The sequence below is a fragment of the Sodiomyces alcalophilus genome (assembly GCF_042370955.1).
Source record: "Sodiomyces alcalophilus JCM 7366 unplaced genomic scaffold ACRALscaffold_8, whole genome shotgun sequence".
Taxonomy (NCBI): Eukaryota; Fungi; Ascomycota; class Sordariomycetes; order Glomerellales; family Plectosphaerellaceae; genus Sodiomyces; species Sodiomyces alcalophilus.
The window spans coordinates 2232088-2258380 of record NW_027263539.1 but is presented as its reverse complement, the minus strand read 5'-3'; the positions used below and the strand labels follow the sequence as shown (position 1 = coordinate 2258380).

Sequence of the window (26293 nt, the reverse complement as noted above, 5' to 3'; positions counted from 1 at the left end):
CTTCGCTTTATGGCTAGCGGCTATTCGGATCTTATAGAATATAGTAACTATATCGAGCTTTGTGAATTACTTAGCTCGCTCTAGGTTTCGGAGTGTCTTTATAATTAGTAGGAGAGGATAGCGGTCTCTCTAGGTAATCGTATTTAAGGCACGGTAGTTATAATAGAATCGTAACCCTCCTCCTGGCTTCTTTATAAATAGAACTAGAGCTTTAGCGGCGGAGCTGCTAGCTTATATAAACCCCTTATTGATAAGGTTAGTAAGGGTTTTCCGTAGGACTAAGAGTTCCTCTCTAGATATATTATAAAAAGGGCCCTAGGGTAATTCTGGCTCCTTACCGTCGGGCCCTTATATAAGGTTTATTTTATAATTAACCCTAGGTCGATAAGGGGGAAGGCGGTTTGCTTATAAGTCGGAGAATAGGTCCGGAAATTATCGTAGTATCTCTTCTAGGATATACTTCCGGGGGTCGACTAGGGACTTACTTCGGAGGGCTTTATTAATATCCTTAATACTAATAGCGTAAAGCACGAGTTCCTTTTTACCGAACCGTTATCTCCTTTATAATCGCCGTATAATACTAGCGAATACCGACCGGGTTATTACCTAAGCTCTATAGATAGCTCTAATATTATCGGGTTCTTCCTTACCTTAAAGTCGGATATTTATCCGGGCTACTTTATAGTAAAGGCGATATCTTTTCGCGTAATAAGTAATATCGTTATATTCTATCTATAGTTTCCCTAGGAATATATTATAATCTAATCCTGGTATTATATAGGCGAATAGTCGTTATATATATCCACCGATCTTAAGATCGTATATAGCGATACCGGAACTCCTTATAGACCTTATAGTGTCGGAGAACCCTAAGAGGGGTCTTTTAGTCCTATTAATTAATAGGAGGCGGAGGGACTTTATAAGACGTTTACTTATAGCTGCGTAATAGTTATATCTAGTATCTATAAGAGCGGTAACTAACTTTTTATTAATCCGCGCTTATATAAGAGCTAAATAATTACTATATAACTATAATATAAACTCTTTTTAATCCCTTTATTCCTTTATAGTAGGCTCTAGTACCTGTTTTTATACTAGAGCTATTCTTTTTCCGAGTCTTTATTATTATCCGTGACTCCTATATAGATTATCTTATTATCCGAGGCTACTAAGACCTTCGCTACGCGGTTATCTTTATAATCCTTAGCGTTTTTTTTCTTTAAGCGGTATCTTTTAGTAAAGTATCCTTTCTTTCTATAGTTATAGCACTTTCTTATCTCTTTTTTCTTAGTCTATATTCGATTAACTCCTCTTATCTTTATATTACCGTTATAATTATAAGCGTGACTATTATTATTACTATTACGTGGCGCTTAGCCGAACCATGGCCTTATAGCGAGGGCTTTAAGTCTTTAAGCGATGCTTTGCACTTCGGTTACCTAAGTATAATAGTTATTTAGTAGTTTCGTGGTAATAAGGGCGGCGTGGAGGCGATTACTAAGAGCTCCCTTTAGGAATATAATCTTTATAGTATTATCCTATTAATATCCCCCGGCGATAGCGAGCTATTATTCGAAACCGGGTATAAAGCTTCTAAACGCTTAGTTTTTACGCTAGCGTAACGTTTTTAGGGCGTTAGCCGCGCGGGGTTATTTATTAACGTCTTTATATATACGGTTAAGGTAATTAAGGAAGTCTTTAGGGTTATATTAATTATCGGTTCCGCCTACGGCCTAGAAGGAGGCGATAACGCGGCGGGGAGCTTTATCTAAGTAGGCGTTAATAAAATACCATTTCTCGCGAGCGTTCTAGAAGAGATATTAATCGAGTAGGAGCTTTTCGCGAATCTTAGATAACTAGCTCGCGTACTTAGAGCGTTTACTATTAAACTTCCAGGGTAGTAGAAGCGCTTTGGTCCTAAGGTTCGGAATAAGCGTTATATCGGGTATAGGCGTAGTAATAGGCGGCTAAGGGCCCTATATAATCTTTTCCGATAGTATAGCGAGACAAGGCGTAGTTATATATTATTAGTTTTATATCGCCTATAATAGCTAGTTAATAGCGTTCTATTATTCTTAGATCTAAGTAGTTAAGGTCGCGACTTAAGTCTATAAAGGGTTAATAATCTCCCTCCTCTACTCCGTAGCCTTAGGCGACTCGCCTACTAGGCGTAACGGAGCGCTAGGAGGTGGATCGAAGTGATAGTTTATCTCTATTAGCATAGCGTATAGGTTTCGCTAAGCTTTAGATATATAAGCGGCTAGTCACGAGTTATTTATAAAGTAAGGCCGAATAATTAAATTATCTAAAGCTAAGGAGAAAAGAAGGAAAGGGGAAAACTCTATAGGTGCCTACGACCTAAATATAATATCACGGCGACCCACTAAGAGCACACTATAATTAGTCGGAAGATCCGGTGCTCTACCGGATTATCTCCACGGGGTTAGCCCGTAATATACCGTTCTACTATATAAGTCGTATCCTATTCTTTACTAGGTTTACGCGTAACGTAGACCTTATAGTGGCTACCCCCGGTTACCCACGTCTTATCGGACTAAAGGATCGAAGACCACTGCGCGCGCGAGTCCAGTGAATATGCTCGCGCGCCCACGTAAGACGTAGGCGTCTATTCTTTTCTGAAATAGGCGGCTTTCGCCGCGCAGAATAACGACGGTACCCTAGCCGGCGAAGGGTTAAACGAATTATATATAAGCCGTGCGCGCCGTTAAAGAGGACCCGGGAGAGTTCCTTGTATATTGCGCGCCTTCCTGCCCTAGAACCGGTTATATACTTAATTAGTCGTTGCTTCTCTTCTTCTGTTATTTTTAGGGGCCTTCCGCTTCGAGGCTTGATTTCGATACTAGCCGCGCTGATTGCGTAACGGATCTGCCGTATCGAAGCACCTGTGATAGCTTGTATATCAGTTTTTGTGTAGTGAGTCTCGTGAAACAGAGTCCGTATTCGAAGTCTATCGTCACGCGTCAGGTGCTTTGTTCCTCGGGGCATCGTTATATCTATAGATATAAGGAAAAGGTTAGTAACGTATAAAGAGGTAGGTTAATATAAATAACTAACCTATTTTTTAACTCTTTTTCCTGTGTTATTAATATCGTGGAAGGGGAAAATCAGGTTGTTGATATCGTGGAAGGGAAAAATCAGGTTATTAATATCGTGGAGGGGAAAAATTAGGTTAATATCGTGACGTAATTAAAAAAGAAAAAGGAAGTATAAAGGTAACGAGTCGTAAAAAGATATACTGAAAAGTGTCTGTTCCTAAATAGGAAATAGGTGGGTCCTAGAGTACTTTCGGACATAACAAAACTTATGCCCTTAACCTTCGTAGTCTCTTAGTTACTAGTAAATATATTACTATTTCCGCTATATACTAATGTTAATAATTAATCTTATTAAGTACTATACGTTGTATACACATTATAATATATCTTAGTGTTAATATAATTCTTAATCGCTAACGATACGTCCTCAGGCCACACAAACCCGTGTCCATGCTAGCCTTCCCTGGCTTGGTGGTCTGTGCCTTCGCATGCATAGCCAAGCCTCATCCACACAGTGTGGGACACTCCCGTCCTCAAGTAAAGTGAACAGTGTCCCTCCTGCTCTCCTTTTCTTAGCAGGCACCTGACTGCAGGATAATTGAGAAGTGACCAATGCGGTACGTAGTCGTTGGAATGTGACACTCATCCACGACACATCACGTCATCTCAACTAGGCCGCCTTTTTTTCTTTTTTTTTCTTCCTTTCTCCCCAGTTCGAGCACATACAGGCCCATCCATTTTCTAGGCAACGACAGAGAATCATCAAGAAGCCGGTAGCTGCCGACTCTTCTTATCGGCCAACATTCACATTCGCTACTATCGTGCCGTGCCGTCCCTGGCATTTGCTCGTCCATCCGCGTGTTCCCACGGTTCCCACGGCTCCAATGGCACGCACCCCTTGGTTTTTTCAAACGTTCAAGCTCAAACCGTCTTTACAGCCGAGTCCATTCCTCGTCTCGTAATTAGAGTGGGATTGTCGTGTCCGCCGATGCTGCGACGACAGCCACGAAACATCGCACCACCTCTCAAAAGTTACGTGACTCTGCAGACGGAGGTGCTCTTATCCGTTGCAATGCAACCCTAACTACGCATCGTTCCCCTGGCGCCCACTCACCACAGGTAACGCTGTCCTGTGGCAATTCGTTGCGCAGCATAGCAACGAGGCGGTTGGTCGGAACTCCGTTTTCCAAGGTTCTGGACTACGACCATCTCTGAAGTTGCCAGCAAACTGGTCGTGAGCCAAATTCATCCATGTACATACGTTGTACATTGAAATTTCCATCGAGAACCAACACACTTACAGTATATTCATTATATTATAGTTGACGAATCACCTCACCGTTATACCACCGGAGCATGGCCGTTCCACCTCTCCGTCGACCGTGGTGAAAAGTCTCGCCCGCAGGCCCGCCGACGCTCCGATATCGCGGAGCTCGTCTCAGACAGTCTCATGTGGCAATGCAATGGAAGACGTTCCAGAAAGACAGAACCAAAAGTGCGCAGTATGTCGTTCGACAACTCTGCTGTCCCGGAATCATTCAGAGGTCCGTCTCCGATTCCGACGATGTACGTTGTACGCCGTATACCATGTGTATGTACTGTACCGTACCCATGCAGCGCACATAATATGCAACGCACCACACCCATCCTGCAAATCGTTCCAAGGGTCCCGCACGTCGTCATGTAGGCGTCCCGTTACGCTCTTGGAGTTGCTCTTGCAGCCAGCCACCTGGAAGCTATTGGGGACATCTATCTGCACTGCTGCACGCCGGTGGATTTGGAGTTTCACTATGACTTGGTCGAAGGAGGCCTTGGGGGGCCTTTGTGGTTTGGACAGGAGTAGACGGCGCCTCTCGGTAGACGGTGCCATTCACAGCTCCCACGTCCCACTGTCTTTGCCGCCCGACAAAGCTTCGTCCATTCTCACCAAACCCAATCCAACACACACCAGGCCGGCCCGAGATGGTCCCCATTCTCGTCCGTCTTGGTTCGAAACGTCCCACGCAATATTTTGGAACCAACAAGCTGTACAAATGGCCCGGCCCGGTAGTCGAATTGATCAAGGGAGGTCTCTTGCAAAGCACGCACCACCACCAGCCCAGCCTACCTACCAATTCCGTTGGACATTGGGGCAAGCTAGCTGGGATAACATGCTAGGCTATCTGCGGCTTTAGTGTGCAACGTACCTAATGTCGGACCCCTGTCTCTGGCCCCTGGTCTCCCCCTGGTCTTTTGTTGTCCTTGTGACACACCCACGGTCTGCACCTGCAGGGATTCGGATTCGGTCAGGGAAGAGGGCTTATCTAATATCCTCCTTGTTCCGCTCGAGCGCATGATGCCCCCATTCTCCTACTGGTTCGTCACCGAGATGCCGAGGAAGAGGAGCGTGAGCGGAATATTCGGAGGAAACAAGACGCAGATTCGACCTGATGCCAGTCGTCGCCGCGATACCACGGAAACACCAAAACCAAGCGGCAGCACAAAGGACATCAGAAAATGTCGCCTCCTATCAGCTGGGTCCGCCAACCCCTAAATTCTTACTACCTACCTTTCTCGACCAACCTTTGGTACAACGATTCCGTGCCTGGGTCCAGTCACCCCCCACGGTTAGCCCACTTAGTTCAGCCAGGCTACGCGCATTCGTCCTACACTACCTGTACAGTACCTCGCACTTTCACAAAAAGGGCAGCCCCTCCAGCGGGTTTCCAGGATCTTTTTACTCCTTTTAGCTTACCTTGGTAACTCCGGAGAGGTGACAATGCTCGCGCTACGCGATGGACAAGAGCGGATACCAAAGCCCTAGCTCAGCCATCGTGGACAGATGACAAGGGAAGGGCTGTCTGTGAAACTTGGTTTCTGATTATTTCCCGCCGCTCAGGCCCAGGGTCCAGGTGAGCGACCGTCCGATCGTCCGCTTGGCATCGTGGGTCTACCTACAACGTCCAACGTGCAGGGTGTTCGTAACCTTTGTCGTCTCTCCTCCCGAGACCTGCCGACAACAGTACATTGAGCGTTTAATGTGACTTGCAAGGTAATGAGGCTGTGCAGTCGGCTAATCCATGGAGGTTTTTCTATGCATTTCGCGAATCATTTCTCCAACGTACGTACATATTCTCCAACAGCCAACTGCTCTGGTCCAACGTGTCCGGCAATATTCCGTTATCATGACCACCAACAGTGCCGTCTCTGTTGGAGGCTAATCAATATCCAAAAAGGGGGCGCCAGGCCACCACCACAACGCCCGACGCACTTGCCCTTGATTGTTTTCGTTCCCTGTTCAACATGCAGAATCGGACGCTTTAGACCAATGGCCGATGGTCGTCACATATAACCCCAAGTCTGAGCCATCGCGATGGTGACCACCTGACCGGCCTGTTCATCAACTTTCGAGAACCAGCCTATGAAGTAGGCAATGGATAATAATACAACCCTTGTCTTCCCCGGACTTTTCTCTACTCTCGGACCAATTCGGTAGCCTCCAAACCCCCCTGCTGGTGCCAGCCACTCCAAAGCTTTGACCAACGTTTCCCAAGGAGCGGGAAGGAGAACGGACCAGGAACGTTCAGAACTGCCTCTCCAATATACAACGCATATATTGTACACGCGTGAAAGTATAGGCCGCGGGCTGTTGTCGGTCCATTCTCCTCAACATGCACTGTTCCTGAAGCGCGCTGCGTGGAAAGGAGAAACTTATCCATTGACCACTCGTCGTCTAACAAGCAACATCTCATCCAGTCTTGTCAACATGCTCAACAAATCTACCCAAGTCTATCGAGGCGCCCCCACCTCGGAGAGCCTGTACGTTGTACTGGACAAGTCTACAGTACGTCGCAGGCCTTTGCTGCGATCCACAGATGCATACGAACTGCTGCGAAAATTATTTCTTCGCCGCTGTGCAGCACTCACCCCATTGGTTGTGTTGCTGAGGTACAGCGTATGTCGTATACAACGTATACGTGCTGAATGCACCCCACGACCCTACCCTGAAGCCCATTGAAGAGTTGGCGACTTGGTGCTGAAGCCTTTATTCAAAAGTTCTTCAATCGATATGAAAAGTTCTTCAATCGATATGAACACATCCTCCTTATTGGATCCACACAAAACTTTCCACGAACCTCTCCCTCTTTCTCTTCACGCCCAAGACGCATGAATTGCCGGATTACCATCATGTACATACATAACGTATCGACTGCTGATGCTGTGGCGCTTGAACCTCGGCCAATATGCACTAAAAGCTCTAGATCGTTGCCCTTACCACCCACACACACTCCACAAACCAGTTGACGTGGCAGGACGGCCTTCTGCGGCATTCCGTGGACTAGTCGGAGACGCTCCAGCCGCGCTGATCTTACATTTAGCAGCCGGTCAGCGACGCAGTTCAACGTCTAACCCCAGCCCGAAACGGGGGCCAAAGGCCACAAACAACCCCCCCTCCAAAGTGAAGGAAAGCGGGATCTGTGAAGCGATAGGGACGACTCCGCGGAACTGGCCGGCCTCGATACTTTGACGCAAAGCCATCGGATGCACCGGCCTGAACGTTAAATATTCATTAATATGTCGCCTGGTATCACGTTGCTTCAAATGTCATCGACTCATCTATGTCTTGCAGCACGGACAAGTCGTTCCATCCAGGCCGTCTTGGCCATTCTCGCCCGATGCCGGCCTGCTTCCAGCTACTGATGTACTTTACGTAGTATTGAATCGACTTGGGGAGTTTTTGAGGTTATTGGCTCATCGTCCTACGCTCTGAAGAGTCTTTCCATGTCCTGTGAAAGCTGTAAAGTATCTGACATATCTCCATCCTTCCACTCATCGACCGTCAAAGATGTGCCTGTCTCCTCTCCTGTGTTTGTTTTGTTTTTGAAACAGAGTCCAAAGACATGTTTGACCGTTTCACCTCGACTCGGCTGGTTCCTCCACTGCTACGAGCAGAAAAACAAAAGCGGGGAGCAAGTCGTCCCCTACCTGCGCCGGGTTTGCCGCCTGGCCACAGGATTGGCATTGCGTGACAGTAAACTCAGAGTCATCCTTCGATTTCTCAGATTTGAGACGGGTGGGTAACAAGCCTCCATGGTAGAGGCTTCTCTTTGAGGATATTCGGCGTACAGTAGAGGTTAGACTGTGGGGGCGAGGAAAGCCGACGCTCTAACTCAGGCAGTGACTTCTTGACAGGGGCAGGGCTGGGCAAGACAGCAGCACGTCACTTCGTTGGTTCATTCACACATGGAGTATCTCCTAGTCAAGGACTCGAAAGAGAGCGGCTACTAACGTTTTTCAAAGTTGCCCCCATGTCGCCTTGTTTAATCCCTATTCTTAATTTTTTTTCTTTCTCGTACTAATTTCTCTTGGGGGATGCAGGAAAGGAGTTGTTGTTATGTACCAACCACCTGCCTTCAGTGTTAAGCTATGCCTGGGCCCGAGTTGCTAAGTGCCTTGTGCTTTCATGTATAAGAGCGATAGGTAAGAGTTAGTTCCGGCCGTAAAACTGACGAGCAAAACTAATGCCTTCTCATACTATTATACGACCTGCCTTGATGTCTATTTCAACCTATTCTTCTGCTTCATAACATAACTTCCAAGAGACTGGCCAGACAGCGCTATCTGTATGGCAGTTCACGATATGATAGTCTACGCTATGTGCGAAAGAACGGATAGAATAAACGAAACGTAGGAGATTAGCCGTATTAGCATAAGTGACTACGAAAAGACAACCCATTACACAAAGTCTTGACTTCTTATAATCGCCTATGTTTTCCCGATGCTAGGCTTAGTGGATTGATAACTGAAACTTATATACTAACTTGAATCTACTGCTCTAATGTTATCTGGATGCGTAAACCCAAGAGCGTCTGCATTCCCTCGATATCCATTACTACTCTCGACTTAATATAACTCGTTCCAAAGACAAAACAATAAATAGCCACCTTGGAATGAGTTTTTCTAAGCCGGGACTATGAGGCTACAATGCGCCAATCCCTTCGAAGACGTTAATCTGCAGTCGCGGGTGGCGTCCCAGGACAAGCTCTTGGCCAAGTTACAGTATCATCACAGGCCTGTTCTGACCGACTAGCAGTGTATAGTATCACACAAGCCATTTCAACTACCTATCTGGGTACTCAACGACCTCGGGATTCAATTCTCAGGGAAACCTCTGATGACGATCTCTTCGTACCTTGGGTCAGTATTCGATACACATAGTGATGTCCTCTCTCTTTACTCTGAACAAACTCCATGTTAGTTACATTGAACAATATTAAACCGTCTCTTCCCGGCACGCTTGTTGTGTCAATTCAAAGATAACCTTCCAGAAGAACTGGTATAGCGAGGCCATGGTACATGACCTCCCCCTCCCTGAAGGCCGAGTTTGGAGAGGTCAGCAACAAGGACAGAGCATCGGTCCTAGTCCGTGTCGAGTACCTTCCCAGAGAGGTTCGACTTCCGTTTCACTAAACGTAACTGCCCTCCATGGACTCAAGGCGGGCTTTTACCATCAATATTTACCCTATCTTTATTCCCCACAATTTCTTTTCCCTCCCTCTCTTCCTCTTCCTCTTCCTCTGTACTTTTTGCTTTTTCTTTTCTTTCTCCCCTCTTTTGTACGGGTGATGGACGTCTTTGCGAACCTTTACCTCGGAATGCACTACCTATCTTCTCGAGTCCATTATTACTGACGAGTCTGTTGGCGTCCAGGTCCAAGCCGAGATCGAGAACATGACGCAGACATCCTATTCATTCGAAGGTGCTGCCCAGGCCCCTACGAACATGGGCCTTGGCAGTGAAGCCAGAGTCGATCCCAAGCTGTCACATACCATAAACAGCGAAGACGCACCCCTTTACTATATATTGAAGGCCGCAATGGAGGCCGACTGTGTTGAACAAAAGAACATCGCATCCGCCGTCGACGATAATCTGAGCCGGGCAACCCAGTCACCTGCCTCAACCCCGACGACCTGCTCTGGTGCCGCCACCCCCGTCGGCAGACCACTCATCCCGTCTCCCTTCGCCATCTCAACTCCAATGGAGCAGTTCTGGAAGCCCGACGTCGCCGGGGCATAGAACGCCCCGGCTCCCACTGAGGATCTCTCCTACACTCCGATTGTGGACGCGTTCCGTTCCACTGCCTTTACGACGCCGAGCAACCAAATAACCACTACCCCCGATGTTGCCACGAGTTCCCTTCCCTCTCGAGAGGAGATGACAATGGACCTCTCCTTCGAGGACGTCACCTTCGCCAAGCAGCCGGGCGAAATATTCGATGAGGAGGAAGAGACCCCGAACCCTGCCAAGTTGCCAGAAGGGGGAGTAGTCACCAACTGTGACTTTGCCCTTGGTCCTGCTCCGCCCTCTCGCGCTTTTAGCAGCCGTTTTGCTCCTACGCCCTCCAAGGGAAGGAACAATGCCAACATCAACGACGGGAAGGAGAGTGGCAGCAGCCGCCACAGCAATACATTTCCAGGTCCTTACTCCGGTCTGCCCACTCAGCCCCAGAACCCCAGAGGGGTCCGGCCAACAGAGCCAACGGACAACCAGGCTGTTCTAGCCGCGATTCCACTCCCGGAAATCGCACAAGCCATCCGTTCGCGCGGGTTTATCGTCCTGCCAAGGGACGCAACAGACGACTTCCTTGCCTCCCAGGGACTAACCCGCACCTCCCACCTCTCGGAAGGCGAGCTCGCCCGACTCGGTATCCCGCAGCCTCGGGCTACCCCAGCCTCCTCTCTAAGCACCACCACCGCAGGCATTTCCGTCCCACCTGGTCATGTCCAAAATGTGAGCAACAGCAGTAGCAGCAACGACGGTGGTATCGTCCTTGATGGAGGAAGTTGTACGAGTATGGGAAATAACTCGGCCTCGCCCTCTTCCCTCCACAAACGCAACGTGAGCGTCGCCAGCCTCCCACAGGCTCCGTCGTTGGCGCGCCAGACAAGCAAGAAGAGGAAGTCGTCCAAGACTTCGACACTTGACATTACCGGCCGCCCCGACGGCTTCCCGGCTCCTTCCGGCTTGTCAAACGCCATCATGGACTCCATCTTGCGTCAGCAGGAAGCAAAGAGAAACCGGATCTAAACGGGACAAGACTGGTAGTGGGTGAAGTGAGCCTGATGTCATGTTAGACAGACGAGGCAGATGTCTGGGGCAATTGATGATTTAGTGTCCGCTCTTACATCTGAGCAGTTCCGGATTCCTTTTGCATTGGACGCGTACTTGGGGTAGTTATTGTGATGTAAGGCAGTTTAACTACGTGCTTTCTCAACGCTTCCCGGATGAAGCCGGTAGCCCACTCCTATAACGTCGTCTGATACTAGGGTTGTTGGTTCCTAGTGTATAGTCACTAGAGAAGATAACGGTTGATCATACCACCCGTCACGCTTTGCATGTCTCAATCCATACTCCCAACGTCTTGCCTATCAAAAGAAGAAAACAGAAACTTGTACTATAAAAGAGCAAAGGAAGCCAAGTCTATATGTCCAATCTAGGAATATGTACTGGTAGGTTGAACAACAGGTTCTAACAGCGGATCAAACAAAGACTTGGGCCCTTGGCCACCGAGCCCAGGACACAACAAGAGAGCTCACTCAACAAGTGTGAGTTGAAACTGCCGAGGCAACTAACTATAAGTTAGTAGAGACTGGGAAAGGGACAGGTTATGTTTAAGGTTACACCAAGCCTACGTCGGCCTGGTGGTTCATAACACGGGCGAGGGAGTCAGTGATGCTTAAATTCATATTATATATAATTAATTACACTTCTAAAGAGATGAGGATGGTGATAAACATCGTGACACGCCACGAGTAAATTCTGTTCAGTAGACATTGTTACATTATTGAAGACGTTCGAAAGACCCTGGTAACGAAGACACCCAACTCCCACCATTTCGTCAAAGACAAACACAGACGAGGAACCTCTAAGGTAACAATATTAAGCACAAAACAACGCAAAGCAGAACCCGGCATGTGCAAACCCAACAGAATATCCGAGACAATGCAATGCTTCATCGAAATGTTCCGTCTCTAATGTGAAAATCATGTGCTTGCGTGTTCGGCTTCCTCTTGTGCGCCCTCAGCCTCGCTCCCCTCTGGACTCTATTCCCTGAGATACTTCAGGATCTGATCACGCTCCTCGGGCGGCATGACACGAAGTACCTCGCGGACACCCCTCATGCCGGCCGCCTTGTTGTCCCGCACCAACGCCGCGAGCTCGTCCGCCAGGCTCTCGGCCTTGAACGACTCGATGCGCTCCGTGATGACCTTGCGGCTGCTCTCATACCACTCGGCCACCTCGCGGTCGGCCGTGCTGAAGTTGATGATGCTCGACCACGATTCGAGGAGACGCAGGTGCTCTGCGCGCGCCTCGGTCGACGCAGAGGCGGCGGAGAGCAGGGTCGACGACATGCGGCGGAGCATAAACTCCTCGTTGAGACGCCGGCGAAGACGCCAGTAGAAGAAGCGGCGCGCGTTCTTCCACTCGAGAATATCACGGATGGTGCCCTTGGCCTTCATGCGACCGGCGCGGTCGTGCAGGTCGGCGAACTGGACGGCGATCTGCGAGTAGACGGGCAGAAGCTGCTTCTCCCGAGCCGTCATCTTGGCCTTGAGCTCGTCCTCCTGTTCCTTGGTGAGGTCGGCCGCCTGCATCTGCTTCTTAAGCGACGCGTATTCGGGGTCCAAGCGCGCCATCGTCTGCAGCTGCTTCTCCTTGCGGTACTTGATGCCGATAATACCCTCGGGTTCGAGGACACCGCCGCGGGACTCGACGTCGGCGTACATCTCCATGACCGTCTGGTTGATGGTCGGATCGACGACGACCCAGGATCCACCACGAAGCTCGCCGAAAGGCGGGATGTAGACAAAGATGGGCTGCTCGAACTTGACGAGCGCGTCGACAATGTAGGAACCGTACTTGAGGACTTCGTTGTACATGTCGCGCTGACCGCCCGAGAAGCCTCTCCAGTTGGCGAGGATCATCAAGGGCAGCTGCTCACCGTTGTTGAAGTCGTTGATCGCCTGCGCCGTCTTGTAGGCCGAGTTGGGGTACCAGACGCCGCCAGCTTCCTGGACCACCTGCTCGATCGAGTCGGGGTTGGCAGGGTCGGCCGGGGTGACGTTCTCAACCGTGCGCGTCTCCACCGCAATGACACCCATGGGGATGCCGCCAAGACGGGCGCGACCCACGACGACGGTGCGAGCCCAGCCGCCGAGCGTCTCCACGAACGAATCCTTGTCAAAGAGACCGGGCGCGAAGCTGCCGTCGTCGCCCGTCTTGCCGCCAATCATCCACCGCACGTCGTACTGCTCCTTGGACTGCGGAACGTAGACAACGTCGCGGTCCCAGGTGTCCACGCTGGGGCTCACCGGGATCGGGCTGCCGCGCTTCTCGGGGACGAACGACAACCACTCCACGATCTTGGAAACACCAGCGAAGTCGTCATTGGCAGTCATGTGGGAGACACCGTTGCGGTACATGATTTGGGTACCACCAAGCTGCAAGTTGGACGTGTAGATCTCGCGACCAAGAACGTTGTTCAGGGCTGGCGCACCAGTCAGGATGATAGGCTGGCCCTCAATCTGCACAGCACGCTGTCCGAGGCGGACAAGGTAGGCACCGATACCTAGAGAGACGAGTCAGCACGAGGGAAACTTGTGGCAAAGGAAAAGCAAGTAAAACTTACCAACTGATCGGCAGGTGACGAGAGTTACGGTAAAGATGTCGTTGTAGGCGCGGCTGGTTGCACCAGCAATGAGGCCGGAGCCCCGCAGACACTCAACACCAAGGCCGTCTTGCGTACCGATGATGGTGACAATCTTGTGGCGCTTCTCACCGTCTTCCTCTACCTCCTCGGTCAGGACGGCGCCTTCGAACTTTTCCTTGGCCTTGTCATCCAAGTAGAGGTACTTGAAGCCGCCATCCTGCTTCTCGGGATCGTTCCAGGCGACCTTGAAGTGAGGGATGAGCTCATCCGCCACGCCGAGGCGGGCGCCCGAGTTGGCAGACAGGTAGATGCGCGGGATACCAAGCTTGCGCGCCAGCTCGGTGCACTTGTTGAAGTAGTGGTCTTCCAGGGGACCAAACGAGCCGATCATGTAGGTGATATCGTTGGCCACGACGATGAAGCGGCGGCCCTTGGGGTACTCGGGAGTCCTGGCGGTGAAGATCCAGCCGACCATGCCGCACGAGTTGGTGCCGGGCTCGCGGTTGACCTCGGCGAGATTGTCCTTGTCGTCGAGGACGAGCTCCGAGTAGGTCAGGCACTCGCCAGGCTTGGGCTGCTGCTGAGCAACCGGGGGACCAACCTTCTTGGCAGCCGTCGTCCAGGTGTTTTGAATGGCCTGGCGGAAGAGCTCGGGGAAATCGTACACATACTGCGTGCCCATGAGATGGGCCTTGTAACGCTTGGGCTGCAGCCAGTTCTTGGTCGGGTACGGGGTGTTGGTGGGCATGAGATGCATGGGGCCCTTCTCGTTCGTGCCGCCAATGCTGTGGAAGACCCAGTCGCCCTTCTCCGTCTTGCGCTCGGCGTAGATGTCCACATCCACGACGAAGCCCGAAGTGTTGGTGATGATAACACGCAGGGGGCAGGGCAGGCCGGTGGAGGGGTCCGTGCAGATGATGCGAATCTCGACCTGCGAGACGCGGAGGCGCCAAGCACGAGGGCCGAAGCGGTCGAGGAAGCCCTGGAGGCTGCTCTCGACCTCGGAGGGCTGCAGCTGGAAGACGGGCGTGAAGTTGATGAAGACTTGGTTCAGATCAGAGTTGTTGTTCCCAATGATCTCCAGCGCATCGAAGATGTCGTTCACGACGCGGTCCGCCTCGGAGATGAGGTACTCCGAGGTGGGAATCTCATCGCGCAGACGGCCAGGTCGAATGACCGCACGAGTGAAGTATCGCTTGTCGGAATCGACAGACTTGCCGACACCCTCGTAGACGTGGATGTTCTTGTTCTCGGTAAACACGGGCTTGATGTTGAACTTGGAAAGGCGGTGCAGTTCGAGCTGGAAGGCAAGAGCAGGTTCGCTGTGCCGGATGCTGTCATCCTCGGTGTACTCAGGACCACGGAAGGTGTAGTGACCGGGGTACGAGCCGTCGTTGTGGCCGCAGATGAAGGTGACACGGCGGACGCGGCGAGCGAGCAGGTCATCCTTGGCGCCCTCGAGGATGGGTCGAAGGCGAGCAAGGATCTCGTCGTCGTTGCGGCTCTCGGAATCGCGTACCGCAATGTTGATGACGTGAACCAGCTCATCGGCCGATGGCTTGCCCCCGAGCAGCTTGCGTTTTCCGGAGAGGTCGGGGATGAGACCGGCGCCACCCGCCTTCTTCTGTCCCTGCAGAGGGAGGGTCTCGATGGCCCTGGCGAGGATGTCCTCGGCCTCGTCAATGTACTTGCAGGGGGCAATGACACCCTTGCGAGACGGCTCTCCCTTCACCTTGGCGTTGACGTACGACATGTCGCTGAGGGAGGCGATCCGCTTGAAGTCCTGGTCGCTGGGGGTGGCGGGCGCGGACGGGGCGGCCGACTTGAGGGCCAGACCAAACTCACTCTCGCCGAACTTGCCCGTGCTAAACTCCCAAGAGCAGAAGAGGGGGTTATCGGACTCGTCGCCATGGTATTGCACGTCCTCCAGAACGTAAGCCCTGTAGGCTCTCCGCAGGTAGACCTCGAGGGCGGCAATGCCGACCCAAGGATCGTCGTGGGAGAAGAAGAGCGAAAGGACGTCGAAGACGGTGTACTTGGAGTCGACGACCTCCTTGATGACGTCGAGGTTGGGCTGGCGGTGCTCAAAGGCAGCTTCGCCGTAACGGGACTCGACGACGGAGGACTTGAGGATGTGCTCCATCTGGGCGGTACGCTCCTCGAGAGACGGCATGGAGCACTGGATCATGATCTCACGCGCCTTGAGGGAAACCTTGGAGGTGGCACGGGAGGACTGCAGCTCGGCCATGGCACGCAGGCTGTTGCGCAGATGCTTGCCGATGTTTCCAACGTTTGGCTTGTTGGGACGGTACTCGTCGAGAATGGCAAGGATGAGCGAGCTCTTGGCGCTGGCGCGGCTGTGGGACAGGACGGTCTGCACGACCTTGGAGATGTCGTCCTTGTGCTGCTCACGCAGCTTCAGGATGACGCTATCCTCCTGCTGGCCGCGGCCGGTGAAGAGCTTCTCGATGTCGGTGTACATATCGAGCAGGCTACCAATGACGTTGAGCTCGCGCGCCTTCTGACCATCGACGTAGGCTTCAATGACGGCCGTCAGGGGCGAGAGCGTGGTCTTCAGGAGCTCGGCGTCACCGCTGGGGACGTTCTCGTCGAGGAACCTCTGGAAAGCCTTGGCAAGGGGCTTGGCCGGGAAGTCGGAGTTACGAGAGCGGGCACGCTCGACGATTTGGGTCAGCTGGGCGTCCAACTTGCCGGGCATACGAGAATGCAGAGCGGCAAACTGGGCGTTCCACTCGCTGTAAGGCAGTTCCGGGTCGCGAAGCACCTCGATGAGGTCCTTTAGGGTGGCGGCCATAATAACCGAGTTGTCGTAACCAAGCAGGATATTCTTGAGGGTGCCGTAGAGGACGGAGAAACGCTGAGCGGGCTTGGTGCCGACGGCGACAGGTTCGCCATAGGCAGGGAGCTGGCCGACGAAGGGCTGAGCCTGCTTCACGCGGCTGGGGTCGTCGAGGGCCAAGATGCCGAGAATGTCACCGGCCTCGAGGGTAGAGCCCGGCTGCTTAATGAGCTGCACGACACCATCCTCGGTGGCGATGAGGGGCATGTACATCTTCATGACCTCGACTTCGGCAAAGCTCTGGCCGGCCTTGACGTGCTCGCCGTTATCGACGAGGTACTTGACGAGCTTACCGGGACTCGGGGTCCGCAGCTGGGTCGGGTCGTTCTCCTGTTCCAACAGGCAGGTCTTGCCGTCGACGGAGACGCGGGTGGCACCGACCTCCTCCTTCCAGTAGACGCTGTGGCTGCGTCCGTCCAGTAGGATGAGGAGACCACCGTCGCTGAGGGCGCGAACGCCGATGGCGCACTTGGACCCGTTGATGAAGAGGTGGTAGCTGTCGGTGCTGGCGCGGGTGGCGGTGAACTTGTAGCGGAAACCCTCGTAGATAAAGTCGACGGTGAAGACGGTCTTCAGGATATCCTTGGAAGGCACCTGACCCTTGTCCAAGCTCTTGCGGTACTCGGCGATACAGCCCTCGCTGGCCAGGTGGGCCTTGGTGACGGCACCGCAGACGACGGCGAGCATGGGATCGGGCCGCTCGGCGGTCAGCTTCTTGGTGATGAGCTCGTCCAGCCAGCCGGTGGTGATGGTGTTGTCCTCGAAGGCCTCGGTCTCCAGAAGCTTGATCAGGTACTCGACAGTGGTTCGGAAATCACCGCGGATGCTGAGCTCCTTGAGGGCGACGATCATGTGTTTCCGCGAGGCAGAGCGGTTCTCGCCGTAGGCGAAGATGTGACCGAACTGCGAATCGGAGAAGCTGTGGATACTCGAAGCGGAACTGACGGAGAAGTAACCCCAGACGTTGGAGCTACTCCTGAAGTTCAGGTCGTGCATGACGCCGTTGGACGGCTTGAAGCCCTCGCCGGGATCCTCCGAAGTGATACGGCAGGCTGTGGTATGGCCCTTGGGGCGGGGGCGGCGCTGGGTCTTCTCGCTCTCCGGGTTCTTGAACTCAAAGTCGATCTCGGTGGCGGTCTTGGGGTCCACGCCGTAGAGCAGGCGGATGTCGCGGATCCTGTGCAGGGGGATGCCCATGGCGACCTGGAGCTGGGCGGCGGGCAGGTTGACGCCGCTGACCATCTCGGTGGTGGGGTGCTCGACCTGCAGACGAGGGTTGAGTTCGAGGAAGTAGAACTTGTCCTCGGCGTGGGAGTAGAGATACTCGACGGTACCGGCGGAGACGTAGCCGACCAATTTACCCAGGCGAACGGCGGCGTCCTCCATTGCCTTGAAGGTCTCGTCCTTGGCGATGGTGACGGGGGCTTCCTCGATAATCTTCTGGTGGCGGCGCTGGACGGAACAGTCACGTCCGAAGAGGGAGATGTTGTTGCCGTACTGATCGGCGAGCAGCTGGACCTCCAAGTGCCTCGCGTTGCCGGCCAATTTCATGATGAAGATGGGGGAGCCGGGGATTTCGCTGGCGGCCGCCTTGTACAGCTGCTCAAAGTTGTCCTCGGACATGACCTTGCGGATACCCTTGCCGCCGCCACCCTCGGAGGCCTTGACCATGACGGGGAATCCAATCTCCTTGGCACGTTCAAGACCCTCCTGCCATGAGGTCACGCAACCCTTGGCGTAAACCTCCTCGGAGACGGTCACGATGCCCTTCTCGTCAACCTCGACGTCTCTGACACCCGTTCCCGACCAAGGAATGCACGGCACGTCGGCGTGTTGGGCGACAATTGTGGAAGAGATCTTGTCACCAAGAGATCGCATGGCAGAGCCGGGGGGCCCGATGAAGATGATCTTCTTCGGGGAGGCGGCAAGGGATTCGGGAAGCTTGGGGTTTTCGGAGGCGTGGCCCCTATTGAAGGGAATAAGATTAGCCGGAGGAGTCGTGCAAAGCGGGCAGAAGGAAAAGAGACGTACCAGCCAGCCCATACGGCGTGAACATTCATCCGCTCGGCAATATCAACGATGAGCTCGACGTTGGCATAGTTGTGGTTGTTGGTGCCTCCAGGAACCTCGACGTAGTGGTCGGCCATGCGGATGTAATCGGCGTTGGCCGCCAGATCCTCGGGTGTAGCCATGACGGTGAATTGGATGGCCCTCTCGTCGCCAAACGTTTCGTAGGCCCATTTCCGCACCGACCGGATCTCCTTTACGGCGGCGATACCGTTGTTCGCGATGAGAACCTGTGGAATCGGGAGTCAGTATGGTCGTTTCGCGTTTGTCGCGGGATGTTTCGGACAGCCGGGGCGAAAAAAAGGAAAGGGGCGTACATTTGTGATTACGGTGTGGCCATCGTGCGCAGCCACAAATTCCTTGACCTTGGAGGCCGGAGCTGTCGCCAGGTTGTTCCCACCGATAAAGTGGTCGGCGATGTTGTGTTTCTCGGCGTACGAAGCCTTGCCATTCGTATGTAGAGCGACATCGCGGCTCGTGCCATTAGCTTGGCCGCTGGTTTGTGTCATGCTGACGGTATTATGTGAAGGGCCGCGAAGAATGCGTAAAGAACAAGGTGGGTATCTAGAAGGATACCGTCATGAATATGAGGGTGACGGTGAGAGAAGAGAAGAATCCCACGGGAGGACGGGAGGAGAGAGAGAGAGCTGCCGGGGGAGGATAATCGGCAGGAGTAGGAGATTATGTCGTCGCCTCGCTTGGACTCCAGATTCGAGGGGGTATCTGTTCGAAGCAAGGAGTCGGGAGTTAAGAACTGGATTGGTAAAGTATTCAAATCGAAAAGGAGTCGGGCGATACGACAGGAGTTGAAGAAGCCAATGTCGAGGGAGGAGGGGAAGCAGTTGCTAGGTCGAAGGGAAGAGGGAGGTAGTAAAAAAACTAAAAAAATAGAAGGGGACCTGGGACCTGGATCGGGGGGAATGAAGGGTTAGCGGAAAGTTTCCATCTCAAAATACCGAAATCTTGTTGGGGAAGGCCGAGACGGGGGGGTGTCGGGATGTTAAAGGGGGGCGTGGGAAAAGAATAGAGGGTCCCAATCCTCATGCCTATTGGTGAGAAGCCAGGGATGTCACGTCACAGGGGACCACAGATCTCCCTCTGGTCGCGTCGGGTCGTGGAGAGACACACACGCGGAGCGGGCGGACGGTGTACATAGTGTACGCTGTACCGGCTAGAGGGCCCCAGATGGATCAAAGGAGAAGGAAAAAAAAAACTCGACATACCAATGACGGGATGGGTTAATTCTTTGAGACTTGGGCGTTGGAGCCGCAGTCGGACGGACGGAGGGATAGTAGGATTTCGGAGGACTCGTTTCTTTTTTATTTATCCCTTGGCCTTGCCGCGTTGGACCTTTCTCGACGGGAGAGGGGAGGAAATGACAGGGAACACAGAGGGGGTGTCAGAGGGAAGACGGAGGTATATGTAGTGTTGACTGGTGGACGAGGAGGAGGATGATGATGATGGCGATGATGCTATTACTGAGCGCCGGAGGAAAATGGCGATGACAGGTGTTCTCCGACGGGTAACGGTGTAATTCGCCGGAGTTAAGGGGAGCGTGCTGGTTTGGCTTATCGTGACGGGCTAGTAGCGTGCTTCGTACTTTGTATGTAATCCGTTAACCCTCTTTGCTCCACGAATATCACGCAGAGGTTGACAACACACGCCCATGGACGGCGGGGTGAGTTGCGATGATTCCTATACGGTCCGACGCCATAGAGGACGGGAGAGCAAGTGGAACGAACAGCTTCGATGAACCTGCAGTCGCGACACGGGTTGCTCTTTCCCACGCTCAGATCGGCTTGATTGCTCCTGCCATAGACACAATACCGAGATCCGTATCTGCTAATCGTGGTACAACTACGTATTCATTAAGTTAGGTAGGTAGGTGCAGTGAGTAAGCAAAAGTGATGAGTAGGTAGGTAACGCGCGTAGGTGGCTAAGAAACTACTCGTCATTAATGCTTATTACCCACTATACCCATCTGTCTGCTTCTTGCCTCTGGCCAGGTACCTGGCTACCTTGACCAATGGCCGGTAGTTGTCAACGCAGATAAGGTCTAGGCTCGCCGTCCCATCTCCCTGCGCTATCGTCTCATGCATTTATTACCAATAATAGTCTTAGGTACCCACTACCTTAGTTAAAGTCGTCGAATATTGGGGAACCGTGTCACTGCGACTTACGTTGTACAATCTGTCATGATGGGCTCATGGCAGGTATCAACCATTTGCAAGGTAGGTACCGAGATACGTCGTATGCGGACAGGCTCCAGTACCGTCATTTCATTCCTTCTCCTTTAGACCGAGTCCTCGAGTCTTGTCGGCGAACATCCTACAACATACTGCCCTCGCCAAGTACGTACGCTGTAATTACAACGTATACGTTGACCATTCCAGCCGGGACTTCCAACGATGCCAGATTTGCGTCTACAGACCTTGCTGACTACATCAACACCACATCCAACCCACTTTTCTCGAGCCGCAACAACCACGCGATCCCTCAGGTTACACCCATGTCGACGAGGGATCTATAAAGACTCGTCTGCTCTTCCCCGTCGGCTTGGATACTGCCCCATCTTCCTCTGCCCGAATCATACTGTTGAAACACTTATGAGCATACGTTGTATACCGAGATACTAGGTCCAAAAGAGCAACATCCCGAATGAGACTAGTCTCCGCGTATCGTCGCCGTATCGTGCCGTGACATTTCGCATTTCCCCCCGTACGCCGTCCACTGCATTTCATTTGTTAGTAGCCCGCCTATTCCTCACATTATACAGCTCGACAGGGTGAGAGAGGAACGATGAAGCCATTCTAAAGCATGAGACAACGTAACCCCTGGCACTACTCAAGCGAACAAGCAAGACTGCAAAGGAAGGGATTCGCAGGGAGCAGCAACACATTTCATGCCCTCTACTCGGCCCCGTTCCTCAACAATTGAGTGCTTGGGGGGAGCCCAAGAAAAAATTGGGAATTCCAAAACCGAGACGTTTGTTTGGCTGCTCGGACGTTATGCGCCCCACGCCTTGGCACGTGCGCTCCCAGCCCCAAAAGCGGGTTCCGGCACCCACCATTTTCAGATCCATTCCCCTACGGACTTGTCCGTCCATCTGCGGAGTTGTTCCTGCCACGTTCGAGTGATTACTAAGGAAGGCAAAGGTCCCACGTACCCAAGGGCTTACATCATCCTCTGATCCGTCCCGTTATCGCCCGCCCTCCCGTCCACACCCCCAGCTTACATGCATCTCCATCACGGACTGGCTAAATTAAGTATATTACCTACTGCAATCCTGAACCTTTCCTCGAATCACATTGCCACGTTCCCCATCCTCCTCGCCTCCATTCCCTCCTCTTGCCCCTCTTCGGACTCCGAAATGCAATCGAAATTCGGCGAGAGGAGGGTCTGGGTGCCGCCGAGTAGTTCGGCAGGATGATATGAACACCGTGGCCGGGAGGTTGGCAATCGTCAAATGTGTCCACCTCCGTACGTCCCGAGACCCCAGTGCCCAGTGCACATTACCGATGTTGTTGCCCTGCCTCCACTTCCTTTTTGAACCTTCTATTGTTCCGATTCTTCATGCGGGCACTGCTTCTTGTTCCCGCCTTTTACCTCGCGCTGTTTACTATGAGTTGGTAAACTATAACCTCACGTCTCGAATGGGTAAGCAGCGACGTTATTCTGGGAGTTTCCAAGGTGTTTCTTGATATCGTTCATTCGTATTCATTCATACATACCCCGCGTTCCCAACTTGGCAGACTCCCGAACCGGTCCCAAAAACCCCGACGTGCCAAGACATACTTTGCAACGCCAATGTCAGTTTGTCAGTACAGACAAGTATCAGAGCATCCAAAGGCTGTCCCGGAGCAGCCATAGTCGCGAGGCACTCATCTCTCGATGCCCTCCCGTCACGCAATAAAAGACCACGGCGCCGCATGGCCAGCACCTCCACAGACGTCCGGCGTCCTCAGCCAGCTTTTTGGGGCGCTGGCGTTCCGTTTCCCTCCTTTGGCTGTTTCTTCTCGGAATCCCACACATTCTGCCTCGTGTAAGGCACAGTCTTGTCCGCGGCCAATTCCTCGAGCGTTTTCAGGTTGCCCATCTGCCGGATCCAGTTGATCCAATCCTTCGGCGTATTATGCGCGTACTGCGCCTGGACAGGGCCGATGAAGGCCAGGATGGCGAAGATGATGACGAGACCAATGTAGTTGCGCATTTTTCCGTCTTTTCTTCGTTTCCGTGTATCTTGACCGGATGGTTTTCGGTGTTTCAAGGTAAGAGGCGATGCGCCAGGGTAAACGTAGTGGTGATGGTATTTTATGTGAACGATCCTGCTGGGAGTCCGAGTGTCTGGCTTTCCCTCACAGAAATTGGGACGTGGGAGTGTTACGGAGGAGCTCCTTTTAAAGATCTCCGTCAGTGAGTACGACGGTACATATAATAACAAATAGGCGCAACACACCCAGCCCCCACCGCCAGCCATGGCTTGATTACAGTTGTTTCCAACTTGCGCCACCTCGTTGACGGCCACGAGTACGACTGACAAGCTCCGACATGGCGTGAATTGTCACGCATATAGGTGCAGAGGAAGGTTACGAGGCTTCACCTTATCTCACCAAGCTGCCGCCAGACTCAAGAGAGCACGCAGCAGATGGACGGCATGGCGGCAACACAGTTGTATTCGTAAACACCCCAAGGCTTTTTCATCCGGGGAGGCAAGCCACTCCAACCCCTCCGGAGTAAGCGCAGAACAATGGTAGAACACTCCGTGTAATTCAGCACACTGGTCATGTCCCGTGTAGGCCTCGTAAGAAACCGCGTCCATATGTTTATCTAGGCTAGTGGTAGGTAATAGGGGCGACGTACGTATGTGTACGAAGTATGCGTTGTGATATCATTGCGTGCCAAGGACGAGCCTTGAGCAGAGGCAAAAGGGAGGAATAGGGCGGGTAATAGGGGTAAAGCTGGGAATAATGTCAAGGCGACGAAAGACAGGAATCAATCTTCCAAGGGCAGAGGGGAGGAAATGGCCACCAGAACCAAAAAGACAAAACGGTATCCCCAAAACCAGAAAACCGAGAAGCCATTGCCCAACCGTCATACTCCTCCTAAACATGGAGGCCCGTACAGCCCAAGAGCCATGGCTGATTGTTCCCTATCCAACACCCCTGCCCGTCGCCATGGTCATCAAATGGACGAATCAAGTGACAAAGGAAATGAAGGGAGGGTGTGTTGTGCAATAGATACAGCTGAGCGTGCCACCCTCCAAACACGCCCAGGTAAAGTGATGGTGTGTGGGTGTGTGTTGTGTGTGTTGTGTGTGTAGGAGTGTAGGATATCGTCTTCTCCTCCTGGTCGAAAGCCTCGCAAAAAGAAAATCGCATCCTAAAACTCTCCGGCTATGCCTGCTTCTCTTGTTCGTTTCGGGTATCATCAAAACCGCTCGCATCCTTTCTCGACTCAATACGTCTCCTCCTCGAGTAAATCCGAGCCGACGTTCGATCGCCTGGACGACGCCCGCAGGTCGACGCCGTTGCTCGGCCGCCTCGCCGCGACCGACCCCCCGCTCTGCCTTCTCCCGGGCACGGGGATCGCGCTCGTGGGCTGGGGAATGTTGCTAATGCTCGCCGCCGCTTCGTAGCGTGAGTAGGTGCCCTTGCGGCTCGGCGTCCGCAGGCTGCTGTTCGCCAGGGCATCCTCGCCGGCCTCGTCCAAGTCGGCGTGGCTGATGCTGTTCGAGTAGCTGTGCATGCCGATGGAGCTGCGCGGGCGGCCCAGGGGTGTGCGTCGGCCGGAAAAGCTGGTGCGGCTCGCGGGGCGGGGAGGCGGCACCATCTCGGTTCGGCTGGGGGGCCGGGCGTACGACGAGATGCTAGCTCGCGAGCTGGGCCGGGAGCTGGGAATGTCCGGGTCGGCATGGCCGGGGTTGCGGTTGGGAAGAGGACCAAACGAGAGACGGCTGACGCCCGATAGGCTGGGGCGGGACGCGTGGTGGCGGGAAGCGGTGCTTGTCGTGCTCTGAATGGAGCTGCGGAGGTTGTTGGTCGGCGTGGTCTCGTCGCCGGCTACCGAAGATGACGCAGTGGAGCCAGTAGTACGCTTGCGAGAACGGATCGTAACCGTCGAAGGCATATGGTAGGCTCCGTTGACAGAGGAACGGGGCGAGAATCGTGGGGGCGTGATGGTCGGGGCAGGCAGCTTGGAGCGAGCCGATTGTACCCGAGCCTCGAGACGTTGCATCTGGGCGGTAAGGCTGCGGATGTGGGTGAGGGAATTGGAAGCAGGAAGGCGATATGTGTTGGTACGGGCGGCGGTGCGCGGCGCGGGAGTGCGGGTGGCAGTGACGGTGCGACCGGGCGGCTTGCCCGAGCCGGACGTAAGGGGCCTCTGCTTGGGGGTGATGCTGTGGTCGGCCGACGGGAGGCGCGACTTGCGGGTGGTCGTTGCCGGAGTCTTGGAAGACATGGACTTCCTGGTCGGCATCGGGGTCGGCATGGGCGCAGGCGCATGTGTCCCAGCATGAGCAGAGGCATCGGACATGGGCGGAGAAGGCGGGCTGCGGATATCGTGCGACGCCTTGACCGGCAGGGGAGCGATATCGGGAGGGGTGGTGATGAGGGGAGAGCTGGCGACCGAGGTGGCTGGGGAGGAGCTGGCAACGGTCTTCTCGTCGAATGTCGGAGAGCCGAGGGCAGAAAGGTCGGTGGAGACGGCGGAAAAATGCCGGGCCTCCTGCTTCTTGAGTTTATCCTGAAGCAACTCGGCCTCGATTTTGAGGTCGGAGAGTTCCTCACGCAGCCGCTGGCTCTCGATGCGCAGAGTTTCGCGTTCCCTGTCGGCCATCTTGATCTCTTCTTCCATCATGACACCGCGCTCAATGGCGACATTGTACTTGGACTCGAGGTCCTCGAGGGATGACGTGGTGTGGCGGGCCTGTCGCTCGATATCATCGTTGGCCACCTCGATATCACGCAGCTTGAGGGTCAGGGCACGATTGGCTTCGCGCAAGTTGGTAATCTCTTTCTCCAGGGCGTTTTGCGCAGCGTTGCTCTCGGCTTTGGACTGCCTGTATTTTGTCTGTGAGGGAGAGAGAGAGGGTGTCAGTATGGAGGCCAACATGGGTTTAGGCAGCGAGCGATGGAATCAATCATGTGGCGAGGACGGGCGGGAAACATACCTTCCACTCTTCTGCCTCGAATCCAAGACTCTCAGCCTTTTGCTGATAGGCTCGCTCTCTCTTCTCGGCCTGCTCAATGTCCTTCTCAAGCTCTTGTTCCAGTTCCCTGCTGGAATCCCGGAACTCGGCTAGCTCCTGCTCAAGCACCTCATACTGCGCCTTGTACCAGGACAGGGCATCCTCGGCACTGGCCATATCGCCAGGCGGCGACGACGGGGGTTCCGTCATGGCGGATGGTGTTCTTGGTCGCCGTCGACTTGCGCCACTGGAGATGCGATGCCGAGGCAAGAGGAAATCTCGTCAAGCTAGTATCGCGGTATCATGTGAAACTGAGCGGTGATGCAGCCAACGAGAGAGGAAGAGCACCGGTTATCGCGCAGGTCGAAAGGTGGGAAAAAAAAAGAGAAGAGATTAAAGTCGTATGATGCACACAAAGGAAACGTCGTGAA

The 26293-nt window shown here is 53.3% G+C and overlaps 5 protein-coding genes across 5 annotated transcripts; 2 read left to right on the top strand and 3 right to left on the bottom strand.

Annotated features, from left to right (window-relative positions):
• Positions 1-3797: 3797 nt before the first annotated feature.
• On the bottom strand, positions 3798-4982 carry ACRALDRAFT_2061351 (uncharacterized protein). Its single transcript, XM_071021970.1, has one exon. It carries the CDS (start codon positions 4737-4739, stop codon positions 4398-4400), a length of 342 nt encoding a protein of 113 aa, XP_070872011.1. The 5' UTR covers positions 4740-4982; the 3' UTR covers positions 3798-4397.
• Positions 4983-9009: 4027 nt separating this feature from the next.
• On the top strand, positions 9010-11123 carry ACRALDRAFT_213313 (uncharacterized protein; the record flags this gene model as incomplete). The annotated part of the gene is made up of 7 exons (XM_071024056.1): positions 9010-9111; positions 9148-9253; positions 9295-9335; positions 9414-9485; positions 9533-9658; positions 9714-10097; positions 10134-11123. The coding sequence occupies 7 exons, from the start codon at positions 9010-9012 to the stop codon at positions 11121-11123; spliced, it is 1821 nt and encodes a 606-aa protein (XP_070872010.1).
• Positions 11124-11757: 634 nt separating this feature from the next.
• Positions 11758-19545, bottom strand: ACRALDRAFT_1065940 (uncharacterized protein). The gene is made up of 4 exons (XM_071017252.1): positions 18991-19545; positions 18638-18903; positions 13726-18572; positions 11758-13665 (listed from the first exon to the last, which is right to left on the bottom strand). Exons 1-4 carry the CDS (start codon positions 19180-19182, stop codon positions 12140-12142), a joined length of 6831 nt encoding a protein of 2276 aa, XP_070872009.1. The 5' UTR covers positions 19183-19545; the 3' UTR covers positions 11758-12139.
• A 4003-nt stretch (positions 19546-23548) lies between these two features.
• ACRALDRAFT_213311 (uncharacterized protein) lies at positions 23549-24056 on the top strand (the record flags this gene model as incomplete). The annotated part of the gene is made up of 4 exons (XM_071024055.1): positions 23549-23568; positions 23663-23871; positions 23911-23957; positions 23994-24056. The coding sequence occupies 4 exons, from the start codon at positions 23549-23551 to the stop codon at positions 24054-24056; spliced, it is 339 nt and encodes a 112-aa protein (XP_070872008.1).
• Positions 24057-24127: 71 nt separating this feature from the next.
• On the bottom strand, positions 24128-26072 carry ACRALDRAFT_2030070 (uncharacterized protein; the record flags this gene model as incomplete). The annotated part of the gene is made up of 2 exons (XM_071020637.1): positions 24128-25744; positions 25845-26072. The coding sequence occupies 2 exons, from the start codon at positions 26070-26072 to the stop codon at positions 24128-24130; spliced, it is 1845 nt and encodes a 614-aa protein (XP_070872007.1).
• Between the last annotated feature and the right edge of the window lie 221 nt (positions 26073-26293).